Below are 19,563 nucleotides of genomic sequence, written 5' to 3' on the forward strand. Positions count from 1 at the left end.
AGATCCCACGTGCCCTTGGTTTATCGCAGTGGTAACATCGTGTAAAATTCTAGAATAATATCACAATCAGGATACTGACATTGATACAGTCAAGACAGAAAATACTTCCATCCACAAGGATCCCTCAGGTTTCCCTTCTATAGCTACACCAACTTCCTTCGCATCCCCATCCCCTCTTTGACCTCTGGCAATCACTAATATTAAACTCAATGTACTTTCTTTTTAAAAAAATTAGATCTGACCTGGTAGATTTTGAATTTATAAGGTCTTCAATCTCACCACACCTTTACTATCTTTAGGCAAACTGAACTCTTTGAAAACACAGTTGCCAGGCAGTGGTGGTCACATCCTCTCCGGTAGTGAATGGGGTTGGTGGGGAGGTGTTTCTGCTGATAGTATCAGAGTATTATTTTGCCCTTTGAGGATAAGGTCTGGAGCTATCCTGGGAAGGCAGATCAGCTAGGCTCTGACTGACTTGCTTGGGTACTGTGTAGTAAAGGATTAATTCAGCAGGACTGGGTTGTCCAAGTATACATTCCAAAGAAAGGTCTGGCCCTTGAGTGGCTTCTGAGAGATCACTTCTAAGCCCTTGGGATATCCTGCCTGATAAGAGTCTCTGTCTACCTGGGGCCTTGCGCCAGGCCAGCTAGTTTACGCTAACAGTATGATTCATGGTGGGGACCCTGGGCCATGCTGTATCAGTGTGATCTCCAGAGAGGCTGGGGACTCAGTGACTAAGGTCGGCTACATGGGTGCTTCATGCCTACATAATTGACCCCCAATAAAAACCCTGGACACCAAGGCTTGGTGAGCTTCCCTGGGTGACAATAATTTGTACATGTTGTCATATATCATTGCTGGGAGAATTAAGCACTGTCCATGACTCCACTGGGAGAGGACAACTGGAAGCTTATGCCTGGTCTCTCCTGAGTTCTGCCCTTATGTGCCTTTTGCCTTTGCTGCTTTTAATCTATATACTCTCACTACAATAAACCATAACCATGAGTAGAACAGCTTTTCTGAGTTCTGTGAGTTCTTCTAGCAAATCGTGAACCTCAGGGTGGTCTTGAACCCACAACAATAGGTACCAACACTGTAAGTCACTCCAGGTCCTGATGTAATAGGAATGTATTCAAGCCTCAGGTCTCCTCTCCAGAGTCAGCTCTGTCTGGCTCAGATGCAACAATGCACCTTAAAATTAGAATTCTGCAAACAGCAGCCACTCCAGGAGGGCTGGAAGCTCAGCCTGCCTCTGTGTTCTCTCAGCCTCAGAAAACTTTCAAGAGGTTAATAGGGTTTTGGGGTCAAATTTATGTCCTCCAGATGGGAAAGAAATACAGTCAAACTAGATAGAAACGCTGAGATTCCTACCCCTGAGAGTCCAGATTGGCCCACTGAGCTGAGAAATAGAAGGGGACAGACGAATACGGATCGTTAAAAGTAAAAAATCTTAAATTATGTAAGTAATCCAGATGCATTTTATACAAATCAGAAAATAAGAGTTAAAAAAGCAGGTTACAAACTTCTTAATCTGCTACCTCCCTGAGACAGCCACTGTCAATATGTGGGAGCAAATCCATGACTCATCATTTTCTCATTATACAAATATCTACTGAGAATCTATTATGAAACTATAGCAATCAATAATATAACCACAACTCTAATGGAGCTTAACGTCTATTGGGAAGTCAGCTATTGCCCAACCCTCCCAGACCCTCCTCTGAGTCACATATGAAACAGAGGTTTTTAATTAAAATGAGTCCATATAAAGCAGTAGCTCTCAAAGTGTGGTCCCCAGACTAAGGTCAGCTTGTAATTTCTAAATGCAAATTCTCAGGCCCCACCCTAGACCCTTTGAACCAGAAATCCGAAGGGTTAGGCCCAGCAATCTGTGTTTTAATCAACACAGGTGGTTCTGATAATGTCCAAGTCTGAGTACTGATATAGAAAAATATACCCTGCCTCTGGCTTTTCTTATTCAATGATAAACCATGAACACATTTCCATGTCTCCAAGTATTCCTTCTTGTACATTTTAATGGCTGTATAATGCGCTAACCTAGGGCCACTGCTGGGCCACCATTTTCTCGACCGTATCTATAATTGGTGTTTCAGTTCCAGTTTTCATTTGTGATGAAAATCATTTTCTTGGTGTACTTTTAGCTTTACTATCTGCTTTCTCACAAATGCACAGTATGTACTGATACCCAAGAACGTTCTGCTCTTGAGGACCTCTGTGGTCTAAAAAGATTAATAGGGCTGAGAGTTTTGTCTTGGAGACAGCATGCAGGGATACATTGTGTGTGTGGGTGTCTGTCTATCTGTCTTTCCCTCCCATCACATAAAACCAAGCAAGGCCTCAAGAGTTGCTCTTTCTGCCCTAACTTTGCTTTAATGAAGAAGTCAGAAGGAAAAACGTAGCAATTGTTATTATTTTTGGCATTCACACCTTCTCCTCCTGGGGGAAACCTTTCAGAACAAGATCAGATATTGACATGGATGATGAAAACACATAGACCTGACTCACCAGACTGGAGGTTTCAGTTTGAACAACCTCTCTGCTGCCTGGACAGCTTTCCCAACATCACTGGCCAACATGCTGACGTTGAAGAAATGACCCACATCCCAGTAATCGTTCATTTTCTCCAAGCTCCCTTTTCTTCCCAACAAACTGTTCAGCCGGACACCTTAAGAATTTGAAGTTTAGATAAAGTTATGAAAAGTCTTCCTAGTTTCCACCATATTATGGAAGCCTTTAGAGGAGAAAATGGGCATTTTATTTGGGCTACTGCCTCAGGTGTGCTATCATACAGTAACTGTTCCTTTTGAAATATAATGTTGGTCATTTGGACATAATTTTTAATGCTGAACTTGTGTTACCAAAGCATATCAACATCTGCAGTCATAAACAGCTTTACCTATTTTCCTTAGCTCCATGGAAGTTTCAAATTGCTGTCCAGCAACTATCAGCAAAACTGCAAGGTTGATTCCTGAATAAAGAGATGGCTGGAGCTCAAACCCTTTGCAATACCTGTAATTACAGAACCACCAAATTCCTATTATATCATTTTATTATGGTAGAGGGAAAAAGTGCAAATACTAGCACAAACCAACCTTCTCATGCAAAGTTTTACTACTCTAATTTATTGTTTCACAGCTCTCCTCCAGCCGCCCATGTTTACTAACAGCCACATGTAGCAGTCAGATAGCTTCTTAAAAATGTCATAATAGGGACTTCCCTGGTGGTCTAGTGGGTAAGACTCCACGCTCCCAATGCAGGGGGCCCGGGTGTGATCCCTGGTTGGGGAACTAGATCCCGCACGCTGCAACTAAGAAGCCCGCATCCCGCAACTAAAGATCTGGCATGCCGCAACGAAGATACAGCACAGCCAAAATAAATAAATACATACATAAATATTTTTTAAAATGTCATAATAGCAACACAGAAACTAACACTAGAGAGTTTTAAAATCTTTCTTCAGAGGGTTTAGAGTTTTAAAATAAAAGCCATGATCATCGTATAAAGTAAGGAAACTATATTAAAGGATACAAAAGAAATTTAAAACCTATTATAATTCTACTCCCAAAAGTAGAACACAATTTGATGTCCACACATCATTTTTAAAGTTATACTCCATTTGCGCATTGAGCATTTTTTATTTCATGGAAATCACAACAGGTATAGGCTTTTTCTCTGCAGGCAGTCTGTTTGCTTATATCATGAAATGGAATTATTTTTTTCATGTATGAAGCAGTACTGCCAAAATCCTGGATTGCAAAGAGCAGTGGCATATAAAGTGAGAGAAGGGGGCTTGCCTGGTGGCGCAATGGTTAAGAATCCACCAGCCAATACAGAGGACACAGGTTCGAGCCCTGGTCTGGGAAGATCCTACGTGCCACAAAGCAACTAAGCCCGTGCGCCACAACTACTGAGCCTGTGCTCTAGAGGCCGTGAGCCGCAACTACTGAAGCCCGTGCACCACAACTACTGAAGCCCACGTGCCTAGAACCCATTCTCTGCAACAAGAGAAGCCACCGCAATGAGAAGCCCACGCACCGCAACGAAGAGTAGCCCCCGCTTGCCACAACTAGAGAAAGCCCGTGTGCAACGAAGACCCAATGCAGCCAAAAATAAAATAAAATAAATAAGTTAAAAAAATAATAAACTGAGAGAATGGGCAGGGATCTATTACATTAGGATAAAAAACAAGATCCAAAACTGTGAATACCCTTTTTATACCAAAAGGTTAACCATGCCATTTTTAATTCTCTTATTTATTCTTTTTTCTACACATAAAAATTTTCTTTCTCTTCCATGAGTGAGTATGAACATCATGATCAGGAAAAAAAGAATTTGATCAATGAAGTAATGATGTAAAAATTTCTTTTTGTACACCAGGTCTGATTTTATCAGTCGTGTGACAATGGGAGGATCAAACACCAACAAGACATAAAATTGTGGAAGGGAGAACTTATCAGTTAAATCTGACCATAAATCATAAAATCAATTAAAATCTGATTTTATGAGCTTTGGGGCATGATACAAGTACCCTCAGAGGGACTAGAGGATATCAAGAAAGTCATTCCAACCCTAGTCAACAGAATTCCAATAAAATTGAAACCTCTCCCCCACTCCCCCGGGTATGTCTTGGGGATTTTAAATTCCATATCCTACTGTATTTGATTTTTCTTTTACTATGAAAAGGGAAGAGGGAAGAGGGCAGAGAGGGTGACTTCTTCCCCCTGGGAAGAGGGCAGAGAGGGTGACTTCTTCCCCCTGGGAAGAGGGCAGAGAGGGTGACTTCTCTGTGCTTCTTATTCACAAATGAAACAGGCCCAGCTTGGGGACAGACAAGTCTTGAACTCAGAGTCGGGACTGCAGTCCCAGGTTTGTGTCTGACCAGCCCTGCGACCTTGAACCAGCCCCTGCCTCTCTGAGCTGCATGTTGCACATCTCTGAGAGCAAGGTGACCCTCACGGTCTCACCGGAGCCATCATGCCCTGACCAGAAGACTCCGCTTTATTTGCTCCTGTATCCACTGCCACGACCTTCTCAAGTGCATGCAAAAGGCTCCTCTGACTTCCTTGAAGGAGCCACTGGCAGTAATTTCCTGACCTGGAGGTTCAATTCTTGGCCACGACGCTGGGAACACAGCTTCCTATTTTGGCTGTACCAAACTTTAATTTCCCTTCCTTTCCTTTCCCTTCAACACCCTGAGTGATTTCTCTTGAGCATACAGTGCACGGGTGCTACTGGGGATTAACTAAGAATAAAACAAGGTCCCCGCCCTCTAAGAACCTATACCATGATGGAAGTGATAATATCTACACACAATTAGTGAAAATACTAATTTTTCATGAGTGTGGTAACCTAAAACCACACAAACCCAAGTCTAGAGGGACTCACAGAAGACAGAGAGGCTTGAGATGTGGCATGAAGATGGACAGAATTGTAACAATAGTGATTTAGAAAGGGAATCCCAGGCACAGAAAATGGCAGGAGAAGACATGGGAGTTTCGGGAGCTCCTAAGGAACTTCAGTTTACTTGGACATATATCAGATAGTGGGAAACAGGGCTAGGGGCAGGTTGGAGAAAGTCTGCAAAGCGCCTAGAATGGGGATCTAAGAGTTTGAAGTTTTATTTAATAAGGAGTGGAGAGCCATTTTGGATCTTTGAGCTTTAGGAGGAGTAAGCTGTCAATCTATGAAGGACAGATTTTAGAGACACCAAGCAGAGAGCCTACTTGGGATACCGTTAGAACATTCCTGGCAAGAGACTAAAAAAAAAAAAAAAAAGAAATGGCGCCCATCTGGGGTGGTGGTGATGGGAAAGGATGGGTAGGGAGTGAGGGAAGGCTCACAGAAGGACTGGAATTGGGAACTGACTGTATGTGGAGATAAGTGAGTGAAAGTTATCAAACATTAACCAAAAGTGTATGCTTAGAAGGCTAAAGAATGGTTGTAAGAAAGCAAGACAATGGAAGCCATCCCTTGTGGAGAGGAAGAAACGACTTCAGCCTTAGACATGTTGAGTCTTAAATACCAGCACCATCTTGAGGTAGAACAGGTGGGCAAAGAGAGGGGTGATGTGGGGCCAAAGCTTAGGATAGAGGGTGGACTGGAGATCAACTAAAGGTTCCAAGGTGTGGGAGTGACTGGGATCACCAGGGGAAAGTAGAGATGGAGAGAAGAGGGAAGAGGACGAAGTCCAACGTGTATGGAAGGAAAACAAAGACGAGGCGGGAGAGGGGGAGAGGAAGCAGTTAATTAAATGAGAATTAAATGAATTAAATGCAGCAGCGATACCACGAGCTCTGGTGATGGAGAGGGATGGTGCAGGCTGTTGGCTCTACCTTTACAATATATCCAGGTTCTGACACCTCATCATTTTCATCACTACTACCCTGGTTCAAGTCCCCATCAGCTCTTCTCTGAATTTCTGCAGTAGTCTCCTAACTGTTCCCTGCTTCTGCCCTCACCCATGTGATAGATTATTTAATAACCACAAAGCCCTCCCATCCCACTATGCACACGCATTTGCCATGTCTCCCACCCACAGGTTGGAGTCTATTTCTCCACCCCTTTGAATCTGGGCTGACCATGTGATTTGCTCTGACCAAGAACATGTGGCAGAACTGACCTTGTGTGAGTTCCTGAGCCTTCAGAGGCTTTCTGGCTTCCACATCCACTCTCTGAGAATGCTGCCCACCAGGTAAGAAAGCTGGTCTACCAGGATTAGAACTACCCGTTAGAGAATGGAGGCTCACCACCAACAGCCAGCACCAGCTGTCAAGTGTGTATGAGGCCATTTTAGACCTTCCAGCCCTGCTGATTCTCCAGATGACTACAACTTTAGGAGTGAGCACAGCACTTACGGAGTGGAACCACCAGAGGAACTGCCTGGGCAATCCACAGAATCATGAGAGATCATAAATCATTGTTTTAAGCCACTAAGTTTTGGAGATGCTTGGGGTTTTTTTTTTTGGTTTGTTTTTTTTGGCCAAGCTGTGTGGCTTGCAGGATCTTAGTTACCCGACCAGGGACTGAACCCGGGGCTTCGGTAGTGAGAGTGCAGAGTCCTAACCACTGGACCGCCAGGGAATTCCCAGGAGATGCTTGTTATGCAGCAAATGATAGCTGACACACCCCCTAAAATGTATTCATAACAGTGAGAGTACTCTGGTTAAAATGCATGTCAGATCTTGTCACTCCTCTGCTCAGAATATTCCAGCACTGTATCATCTCACCCAGAGTAAAAGGGTCTTCTGCTCTCCCATTTCCTGCCACTCTCCCCCTTGCTCCTGCCTCACCATCCTTGAGCATGCTCAGCATGCTTCCTCCTCAGGGTTTTTGCCCTTGTTATCCCCTCCTTGTGGAACACAGTTATCTGCAAGGCTCCTTCCCTCATCACCTCTACATCTTTATTCACCTTCACTGACCATCCTATATAAAACTGTAGACAACTCCCAGTCCTCCTTTCCCTCGTCCCTGATTAACTTTTCCCCCTCACCATCAGCTGACATCCTATATATTTTACTGTATTTGTTTGTCTGACTTTCCTTACCAGCAATGCAAGGTCCATGAGGGCATGGATTCGTATCTCCTTTGTCTTTATCCCCACCATCTAGAAAGTTTCTGGCATGCAGTAAACCCTCAATAAACATTTGTTGAATAAATGAATGAATAAGTAATGAACGGCTCACTGAGAAGATAATGCTACGACGATGGTGGAACAAGGTTCTGGAAGGAGTAGCTGGGAAGGAGTGTGCTGAGCCTCCTCGCCCCGATAAATGAGTGAACTTGTGGAAAGAATGTCACCAGTAGAAAAGCCTGTTTCTAACGGTTTCCTTTTGGAAAAAGGAATCTGGAAATTCCCAGACCACATTTATGGCATTTTTTTCACTGCCAGCAAACAGGCAGACACACATATGTAGGGAAAAGACCTGGATCCTTAGCCTGTGCAATTCTATTCTTTGCAAAGAGGCACATGCTACTGACTAGGGCTGAGGGTTTACCACTCAATGGCGTTGTCTCGGCTGGCATCATCTTTGCAGTCCGAATCCAAGAAGATGTCCTTGTATATCCTCCCGCAGAGGCAGAACATGTCGGGGGCCGGGTGGTCACAGCTCTGCAGAACCTGGAGCATGACCTGCAGAGCCTTCTCACGATCGCCTGTGCTGTTTCTTCTGAAAGATTCATGTGATAAGATGACAAATGTCTGAATCAAGACACAGGAGTATATATGCATTCACTCTGTGAAAGGCTGGTGCTTTAGTAGGAAAAAAATCTGAATTATATTTCATTTTTCATATTTAAATGAAAGAACTGCTTAAGATCCACACCAGTAAGTCTCATTCAATCATACTCTGTCCTACCTGATCCTTCCTCTTTAAATTAGACCTAGACTGTAGATAAAAGCATATGCAGACCAATGTATTTGGAAAGACAGAAAAAAAATAATATGGCAGCCTCCTGTCATTGGATGGGAGAGTAAGGATTTCAGAAGCTAAGCCTGAATCATGAGGATGAGACAGTTTGACACAAGTTCTTTTGGAAAAGCGGCAGGTCCCCAAATTCAGAAAGACAAGATGAATTTAGAAATGTGTCCTGGCATTTCTTAACCTGAAATGCCTTGTCATCTTCAAACGGGGAAGGACTCTAGTAATTCCTGTTATACCCATCGGAATACAAAATTATTTATATATTCATAAATCACAGTCTTCTTTATTATTCCATTATATGGTAAAATTTTCATTTTATGTACAGGAAATGGATTCCTTAGACAGTTGTTAAAAGAATTTTTTGCCACAAAATAACTTGAGTTTGCGGCTATGAAATATTAAGTGTTCCTGTGAAGGTTTGGAAGCACAGGTCCATCAGAAGTGAGGACTGATTAAATCAACTATGGCTAATGATATTCATATTATAATATAAAATATTAAACATTATAAAAAGAAATGAAACAACATCTATGTAATACTGCTGTGGAGAGATCTCCAGAATATCCTGTTAAGACAAGAAAGCAAGACGTTGAAAACTGTGCACAGAATGCTACCTTTCTATTAAGAAAAGGGGGAGATGTGAATAAACATATGCATCTGCTTTCATTCTTTCAAAATGGAAGATAAAACAAAAGGTAACAAAAATGGCTACTGATAGGTGGAGGGAAAAAACATGATGAAGGGGACAGGGACAGATAGAGGTTACACTTCTTGGAATTTGAAACTATTGATACATGATATTTTTACATAATTATAAAAGAAAATGAAATAATTTTTAAAATGTTGCCTGAAGACACTGTTTGCCAATGAACATACCGTCTGAATTTGCAGCTGGGGCAAAACAAAACAAATGAACCTGTACATCCGGTTGATGGCTTTACCCACAAAAGAGAGAAATAATTTATCACATGGCTTAAAAACACAGCAATTCGACTGTATTTTCCTAAGAGGATATAACCTAAGGAAAAAAATATAAATGCAAAGAAATCTTAAAGTTTCCAGTAATCATACTGTTAGTGATAATACTAATACTGGTATTTTGAAAATGTTATATATTTACAGTATAGAATACAACAAACAATGATGTTAATTTAATATCATGAGGAACCAGATTTTTCAGCATAAGAGATACAAATACAAAATCACAGAAGTAAAAATCCTATAGTCCTCAGTTTGAATTGGGACATCAGTATGAATTCATGAGGTGGTTTCCCCAGCACTGTCTACCAAAAAGGCCCAAAGTAATGACCAACTCAGTAGCAATGACAACCTCCAAGCCCTGACTGGGGTCTGTAAACATTATCTCTCACTAAAGAAACCAGGACTCCTTGAAAGAATCATTGATTCCAGATATGTCTAAGATGATCCTGGTACATCTTAACACACAAAGAAGCAAAGAAGCTACTAAACTCATATCAAAGACTCAGGAGCCAACCGGAATCAGTTTTTGGCCAAAGACGGGAAAATTTGAGCATTAAGAAGAACAATAACTACAAAGCACTGAAACACATCAACTATCACTAAAATTATGAGTTCATAATGATCTTATAAAACCTCACTGGTCACTCTTGGAGGATGCTAACAAACGAATTCATTGTTTTTGAAAACTGATCAAGGCAAAATTAAGCATATAGCTTCCTTTTCCCATACAAACTGTACACCAGGGTAACCAAGTCACTGATGAGTGAAAATTTCTCTTTACAAAGTATTTGTGCTAATAACTCAGGAATTAATTATAAAATTCAAATATCACTATTTTACAACCCCTAATGAAATAACGGATCTAGGCAATGATCGCAAGGGCCACTAACATCACAAAAAGAGAAAAAACAGATAAAGTACACAATCAACTATTAAGTATTCTTTAAAAACAAATCAAACCAATCTAAATAGGTATTTCTCCAAAGACATATGGATGGCCAAAAAGCACAGGAAAAGATGCTCAACATCACTAATTATTAGAGAAATGCGAATCAAAACTACAACGAGGTATCACCTCACACGTGGCAGAATGGCCATCATCAAGAAGTCTACAAACAATAAATGCTGGAGAGGCTGTGGAGAAAAGGGAACCCTCTTACACTGTTGGTGGGAATGTAAATTGGTATAGCCACTATGGAGAACAGTATGGAGGTTCCTTAAAAAACTAAAAATAGAGTTATCCTATGATCCTGCAATCCCACTCCTGGGCATATATCCGGAGAAAGCCGTAATTCAAAAAGATACATGCACCCCAATGTTCATTGCAGCACTATTTACAATAGCCAAGATGTGGAAGCAACCTAAATGTCCACTGACAGAGGAATGGATAAAGAAGATGTGGTACATATATATGATGGAATATTACTCAGCCAGAAAAAGAAATAATGCCATTTGCAGCAACATGGATGGACCTAGAGATTATCATACTAAGTGAAGTAAGTCAGACAGAGAAAGACAAATATATGATATCGCTCATACGTGGAATATAATTTTAAAAAAAGATACAAACAAACTTATTTACAAAACAGAAACAGACTTACAGATCTTGAAATCAACCTTATGGTTACCAAAGGGGAAACATGGGGCAGGGAGGGATAAATAAGCATTTGGGATTAACAAACACACACTACTATATATAAGATAGATAACCAACAAGGACCTACTGTATAGCACAGGGAACTCTGCTCAATATTCTGTAGTAACCTATATGGGAAAAGAATCTGAAAAAGAATGGATATATGTATAACTGAATCACTTTGCTGTACACCTGAAACTACCACAATATTGTAAATCAACTACACTCCAATATAAGATAAAAATTAAATTAAAAAAAATCAAACCAGAATCTGAAATAAGCCTCCAGATTTAACTACCAACTTACGGGGATTGGTTGGGGGGGAGGGATTTACTAAATTACACCACAGGGATATGATCAGCAAAATTCAGAGATTTGGAAATTCTACAGGACAAATGGCTTCCCTAACAAATAAATTATAAGGAAAAGAAAAAATAAGAGAAGGAGAAAAGTTGATATGACTTAAGAGTCATATCAACCAAACGCAATGTGTAGACTTTGTCTGGATCATGTCAAACCAAGCCACTGTTAAAAAAAAAAAAAAAAGACAGACACACACACACAATTTGGAAAATTTGAACACTGATATTAAGGAATTATTGTCAATTTTTAGGTATGATAACATAATCATGATTATGTTTTTTTTTTTTTTTGCGGCACGCAGGCCTCTCACCGCTGCGGCCTCTCCCGTTGCGGAGCACAGGCTCCGGACGTGCAGGCCCAGCAGCCATGGCTCACGGGCCCAGCCGCTCCGCAGCATGTGAGATCCTCCCGGACCAGGGCACGAACCCGCGTCCCCCGCATCGGCAGGTGGACTCCCAACCACTGCGCCACCAGGGAAGCCCATGATTATGTTTTATGAAAGTCCTTAACCTTTAGGGATACATACCGAAATATCTAGAGTTGAAATGGCATGTCTTTGTTTCATAATTAACCCAGTGTTGCAGTAGAGGGAGTGGGTGCGAGTGAGCGGGAAACAAAACTGGCTTGTGATGATAATTACTGAAGTGGATATGGGATAAACGGGGGTTTGTTACATTATTCCTTACTTTTGAATGTATTTGAAATTTATATAATAAAAAAAAGGAAAAGGTACTCATCCTGACTCAACAATTCTACTTCTGGAATCTATAATATAGAAATAATTATACACACACACACACACACACACACACTCTCTCTCTCTCTCTCTCTCTCTCTAAGAATTTTTGAACAAATGTTTATCATGGCATTGTTCATAACTAAAAAACTGGAGACGATCCAAATGTCCATTAACATAAGAGTGGTAAAATATATTTTGTAACAACCGAACTATGGAATATCATGCAACCCTTGCAAAGAGGCAAATCTGTATGAAATTATATAGAAGAACGTCCATAATAGTTCATGGGAAAAATAATTGCTGAACTAAATGAAGAGCATGATCCCACTCTTTGCAGTAAACTCTATTTACATATCAGTTTATGTGCAGAGACAAAAGTCTGGAAGAATACACATTAAGTTGTTCAAAAAATCATTGTTGAGATTTGTACAAGGTGTTCTTGTGTTTATTTTACTAATAACTATTCTAATAAAGGGATTATTCTTTTTAATTTCTTGGCAATTTTACAACAGGCTCTTTTTTGCTTTCTTTCCTGAGGACCTGTACCTGAAAAGACTACTACGTCATCCAAGAAGACAGATTAGTACCTGAAACAGTCTTTCTCAACTGGGGTCCTGCTAGAGAATCAAGCCCTAGAGAAAACTGATTATTTGAGTGACTGTTTTCTCCATTCTCCCAAGGATGGTACACAGCTAGCCCCATTAAGGATGAATAGGAGAGCTCATTCAATTGATACAATGAAGGCCTTAGGGCATTAGGGCTTAATTCTCTTGCAGAACCCAACCTGGGCTGAGAAGGGCTAATCCAGACACTCGGCATCCTTCTGGAAGCCTGCAATAATTAAGCCTCTATTTCAACTCAGACTTTTTCTATTTTCTACCTTGGTCTTGTTCTAATACATTGGATCCTTCCTCTCTTTGGCCACAGAATCCAACTTTACCAGCCTACGAACAACACCTATTGATAAACAGCTCACCCATGATGTTCCTTAATTTTTAAAAGTCAACAGCTACCAACTCATCTCAAATTTACTAAAGCATTTAAATAATTTCTAGAGTCTGTGGCGAGAAAATGAAGAAGATTAAAACTTTAACGAGGTACAAAATTTCTATACCTGTTATGAGCCAACTTTTGAGGTGCGAAATATTCAGAATTCTGAAAAGATGTACTTAACTCTTTTAAATGCTTAATTATTGATCTGAGTTCAGGTTTGTTTGGTTTTCTTTAGACCAATTACATCAAGATTTCCCCTGAATTTTTTCATTAACTTGAAACTTGCCCTTGTTACTCAAAATAAAAGGTCTTTTGAGGATAAATAAAACAAAAAAAATCAAACATTTGCAGAGAGTGAAAAGCAAAGGATTTTCAGCTTAATAGCCACTTTGAGACAGGTGCTAAATAGCTAATCCCTTTAGTGGTTACTAATCAGTTTTCAGATCTGCTTATAATTTTCAGATCCCAAAGTATCCAAGAACAAGCCTATAGATAAACACTCCTGTGTGTAATTACCCCAGCCACATCCGTTTCTGATAATAAGGGCATTTCACAATTTAAGAGAGGAAGTTAACTAAGACAGTGGGGTCTCAACCTTGCCTGCATATTAGAATGACCTGGGGAGCTTTAAAAACCTTGGTGTCCAGGCTGTACCTCAGACCAATTAAATTAATCTCCGGAGATGGGATTCAGGCATCAGTGTCTAATCCTGGACATTCTGATTCAGTAGGTCTGCATCATTGCTAAAACCACTGATCAATTCTCAGCCCTTCTCTTCTCTGACCTAGCAACAGCATTCGACAGTTGAGCACTCCATCCTCCTTGGACCACCTTCTTCATTCAGCTTGCAGGATACCACACTTTCCTGGTTTTCCTTCTACTTCAGTCTAATTTCCTGGTTCCTAGTCACCCCTCTGATCATTTAACACTGGAGTGTCCCCAGACACAAGGCTTGGACTTTTCCTCTTCCTGAGAAACTACATCAGATCCCTTGGCGATATCATCCAGTATCATGATTTTTCAAACCATCTATATTCTGATGACACCCACATTTCTATCTGCAGTCTAGAGTGCTCCCCTAAACTCCAGACTTACATATCCACTGCCTTCTTGGCATCTCGCTTGCATGTCTAATACCTCGAACTTAACATGTCCAAAATGAAACTCTTGACTGTCCCGTCAAACCTATTCTTCTCACAGTCTTTTCCATCTTATTAATAATGGCCAATCCATTCTTCCTATTATTCATGCCAAAAACTTTGGAGTCATGCTTCATTCCTCTAACACCCTTTGTTCAATCAACAAAACCTGTTACCTTTTATTTTAAACCATATCCAAAACTGGCCTATTCCTCATGAAATCCACAAGGACCACCCTGGTCCAAGTCACCACCATTTTCTGCATCCACCCTTGCCCTTCTATAATCTATTTTCAACACAGCAGTCCAAGTGATCCTGCTAAACTCTAAGTCAGATCCTGTCTCTCAAAACTCTCCACACAAATCATATATCTGATAAGAGGTTAACATCCCAAATATATAAAGAACCCATACAACTCAATAGCAAGAAAAAAGAACCTCAAAATCTGATTTAAAAATGGGCGGAGGATCTAACAAACATTTTTCCAAAGAAGGCATGCAGATACCTAACAGGTACATGAAAAGATGCTCAACATCATTAGTCACCAGGGAAATGCAAAACCAATGTGATATTACCTCACACCTGTTAGAATGCCTATCATCAAAAAGACAAGAGACAACAAGTATTAATGAGGATATGGAGAAAAGGGAAATCTTGTGTACTGTTGGTGGGAATATAAATTGGTACAGTCATTATGGAAAACAGTATGGAGGTTCCCCCAAAATTAAAAATAGAACTACCCTATGATCCAACAATTCCACTTCTGGGCATTTATCCAAAGGAAACAAAAATACTAATTCAAAAAGATATCCACACCCCCATGTTCATTGCAGCATTATTTACAATAGCCAAGACATGGAAAAACCTAAATGTCCATAGATAGATAAATTGGATAAAGAAAATGCAGTGTGAGTGTGTGTGTGTGTGTGTGTGTGTGTGTGTGTGTACACACACACACACATGTTCACAATGAACTATTATTCAGCTATAAAAAAGAAAGGAATCTTGTCATTTGCAACAACATGGATGGACCTTGAGGGCATTATGCTAAGTGAAGTAAGCCGGATAGAATAGAGAAAGGAAAATACTGTATAATCTCACTTATATGTGGAAGCTAAAAACAAAAACAAAACTGAATTCACAGGTATAAAGAAAAGACTGGTGTGCCAGAGGGAGGGCGTGGGAGGTGGGCAAAATGGGTGAAGTGGGTCAAGAGTACAAACTTCCAATTATAAAATAAATAAGTCTTGGGGACGAAATGTACAGCATGATGATTATAATTAATAATACTGTATTTGTACATTTGCAAATTGTTGAGAGATCGTAAAAGTTCTCATGAGAAAAAATTTTTTCAACTATGTGAGGTGATGTATGCTAACTAGAATTACAATATATACATATACTGAATCATTATGCTGTACACCTGAAACTAATATTAAATATTATATGCCAATTACACCTCAAAAAAAAATCCCTCCAGTGGCTCCCATCTCAGAGCAAATGCCAATTCTCTTATAATGCACTACAAGGTTCAAGGTTCTATAAGATACGGTTTCCAGTTATTTCTCCAACCTCATCTCTTCTTTTTTTTTTTTTTTTTTTTTTTTTGCGGTACGTGGGCCTCTCACTGTTGTGGTCTCTCCCGTTGCGAAGCACAGGCTCCGGACGCGCAGGCTCAGCGGCCATGGCTCACGGGCCCAGCTGCTCCGCGGCGTGTGGGATCTTCCCGGACAGGGGCACGAACCCGTGTCCCCTGCATCGGCAGGCAGACCCTCAACCATTGCACCACCAGGGAAGCCCCCAACCTCATCTCTTAACATCCACCCCTCTCCCCGCACCATCAGCTACTCTGCTCCAGCTGCACAAGCCGCTCTGATGTTTCACGTGCTGATCCCTCTACCTGGAATGCTCTTCCCCCACGTTTACATGGTATGTTCCTTCATCTCTTTTTGATCTTTTCTCCAAGTTACTCTCTAGTAAGTGAGGTCATTTCTGAGCATTCAACTTATAATCGCAATCTCCCTGTCCCACTAGCCTTCCTTATCACCCTAACCCGTTTTAATAATTTTACTTATTTTTAAATTATCTCTCCGCATTTGAGAATATAAGCTCTAAGATGGAAGGATTTTGTTGTCTGGTCTGTTTTCTGCTGTGCCCCAGTGCTTAGAGCTGGATCTGCTCAAAAAAAAAAAAAAGTCTATTAAATGAATGACAAACTGAGCAGGACTAAATGTACTGACATGGAAAGATCTCCAAGCACTGACTGCTAAGTGAACAAAGAAAATAACAACACATATCCCGTATGGTCTTGTATTTGAAAAACCCTGCAGTATGACATAGTTTAATAGTATGAAAACGCATACATAATTGTCTGAAAGGACATACACCAAACTGACAAGAGAGGTTACTTCTGGAATATGAGTGGGATCAGAGATTAGAGTTACAAGGCACAACTACTTCAAATGTCTTTTTCTTCGATTTTTCACGAGAATATATAAACATATTCATATATTATTTACACAATAAAATGCACAGAGTAAAAACAGAATACTGGACTGGGAATCATATAAAGCTAGATTCTGGTTATTTTCACACAGGTACTACCCATCTGAATTTGGAGCAAGTTACTTGCCCTTTCTGTGCCCCAGTTCTTCACTTGGAAAGTATGTTTGACTTTGCTTACCTCACAAGGTTACTGTGAGCTACAGGTCTGCCAGAGCACTGATTTGTCACTAACCATCCTGTCTGCCTATCCATCTTTTCTATACTGTGTGTCTATGAGAGAAAGTTCATAGGGTGGGAGAGAGAGTTCCAAAAAAAACCTTTCTTCTAAGCCAGCCCTAAGAATTAACAAGCAAAAGGTCTCATTAGGCCAGTGTCCTTCCTAAAACAAACTGTTTCTTAGGTTGCCCATCAAAAACCTTTTAAGAGACTTCCGCTTCCAATTAGGATGAAGAAGAATGTGAAAGGCCTTCAACTCCTTTGGTAACAATAAAAATCCAGACAATACAAAAATTATACTGAATGGAAGGAAGAATTTCCTTGATTAAATGAATTCTAGAGAAAAACGAACCTTTCAGAGGTGAGCAGGGAGCCGCGATAGTTTCCATATTTGGGTGCCTTGTCTAGGTACTAATGAATGGAAGAGAGAGCCTTTCATAGAGAAACTTCACAAGGACAAGGAGAAAACCAGCCAAGCTTTGAACAGTATTATGGGTTGATGGGACGGAATGGGATCTGGAAGGGTCCTCAAGCAAACAGATCACTTAGTAGAATAATTCTCTTGCCTCACACCCACCCCCTGAATTTTTCCAAGGAAACCACAGTGAAGGAAAGGCTCAAAAGTAGAAGGATACAACACAAATCGTCACAGAACTCAGATTTGGGGCCCTGCGAAAACTGAATCTAAAGATTTCAGAAATATCAGCAAAAACCTCCTCTGCTCAAATACTGACAGGATCAAAAAGGTAGCAGAGGGGCAAGAGGTTGGGGTTTCGGCTAATCACAAGTAAACTACGTCTAACTAAAAGGAGGGCCCAGGAGGATCTTCAAGACTGCGGAGGAGTAAGACGTGGAGATCACCTTCCTCCCCACAAATACTCAGAAACACATCGACATGTGGAACAACTCCTACAGATCACCTACTGAAGGCTGGCAGAAGACCTCAGACCTCCCAAAAGGCAAGAAACTCCCCACGTACCTGGGTACGGCAAAAGAAAAACGAATAAACAGAGACAGAAGAATAGGGCCGGTACCTGCACCAGTGGGAGGGAGCTGTGAAGGAGGAAAAGTTTCCACACAGTAGGAAGCCCCTTCGCGGGCGGAGACTGCAGGTGCCGGAGGGGGGGAGCTTTGGGGCCACGGAGGAGACCGCAGCAACAGGGGTGCGGAGGGCAAAGCGGAGAGATTCCCGCACAGATGATCGGTGCTGACCAGCACTCACCAGCCCGAGAGGCTTGTCTGCTCACCCGCCGGGGCGGGCGGGGGCTGGGAGCTGAGGCTCGGGCTTCCATCAGAGCACAGGGAGAGGACTGGGGTTGGCGGCGTGAACACAGCCTGCAGGGGGTTAGTGCGCCACGGCTGGCCGGGAGGGAGTCCGGGAAAAAGTCTGGAGCTGCCGAAGAGGCAAGAGACTTTTTCTTGCCTTGTTTCCTGGTGCGTGAGGAGAGGGGATTCAGAGCGCCGCTTAAAGGAGCTCCAGAGACGGGCGCCAGCCACGGCTGCCAGCGCGGACCTCAGAGACGGGCTTGAGACGCTAAGGCTGCTGCTGCTGCCGCCACCAAGAAGCCTGTGTGCGAGCACAGGTCCTATCCACACCTCCCCTCCCGGGAGCCTGTGCAGCCCGCCACGGCCAGGGTCCCGTGATCCAGGGACAACTTCCCTGGGAGAACGCACGGCGCGCCTCAGGCTGGTGCAACGTCACGGCGGCCTGTGCCGCCGCAGACTCGCCCCGCATCCGTACCCCTCCCTCCCCCCAGCCTTAGCGAGCCAGAGCCCCCGAATCCACTGCTGCTTTAACCCCGTCCTGTCTGAGCGAAGAACAGACGCCCTCAGGCGACCTACACGCTGAGGCGGGTCCAAATCCAAAGCTGAACCCCGGGAGCTGTGCGAACAAAGACAAAGGGAAATCTCTCCCAGCAGCCTCAGGAGCAGCGGATTAAAGCTCCACAATCAACTTGATGTACCCGCATCTGTGGAATACATGAATACACAACGAATCATCCCAAACTGAGGAGGTGGACTTTGGGAGCAACGATATATATATATATTTTTCCCTTCTTCTCTTTTTGTGAGTGTGTGTGTGTATGCTTCTGTGTGTGATTTTGTCTGTATAGCTTTGCTTTTACCATCTGTCCTAGGGTTCTGTCTTTTTTTTCACTTAAAAATTTTTTTCTTAATAATTATTTTTTATTTTAATAACTTTATTTTATCTTCTTCTTTCTTCCTTTTTTTTTCTCCCTTTAATTCTGAGCCGTGTGGAGGACAGGCTCTTGGTGCTCCAGACAAGCACAAGTGTCAGGGCTGTGCCACTGAGGTGGGAGAGCCGAGTTCAGGACACTGGTCCACAAGAAACCTCCCAGCTCCATGTAATATCAAACGGTGAAAATCTCCCAGAGATTTCCATCTAAACACCAAGACCCAGCTTCACACAACGACCAGCAAGCTACAGTGCTGGACACCCTATGCCAAACAACTAGCAAGACAGGAACATAACCCCATCCATTAGCAGAGAGGCTGCCTAAAATCATAATAAGGCCACAGACACACCAA

General features: G+C 41.9%; 1 protein-coding gene across 1 annotated transcript in view; it reads right to left on the bottom strand.

Annotated features, from left to right (window-relative positions):
• The window catches only part of MAP3K15 (mitogen-activated protein kinase kinase kinase 15), a gene marked incomplete at its 5' end in the record, with an annotated part of 147,245 nt that overhangs the window by 46,969 nt on the left and 80,713 nt on the right, over window positions 1–19,563 (bottom strand). The window contains 3 exon segments of the mRNA XM_082864190.1: window positions 2,527–2,686; window positions 2,918–3,030; window positions 8,016–8,186. Of these exon segments, the coding sequence (XP_082720316.1) occupies window positions 2,527–2,686; window positions 2,918–3,030; window positions 8,016–8,186 (444 nt within the window).

Source organism: Leucopleurus acutus (genome assembly GCF_964270905.1).
Source record: "Leucopleurus acutus genome assembly, chromosome: X".
Taxonomy (NCBI): domain Eukaryota; kingdom Metazoa; phylum Chordata; class Mammalia; order Artiodactyla; family Delphinidae; genus Leucopleurus; species Leucopleurus acutus.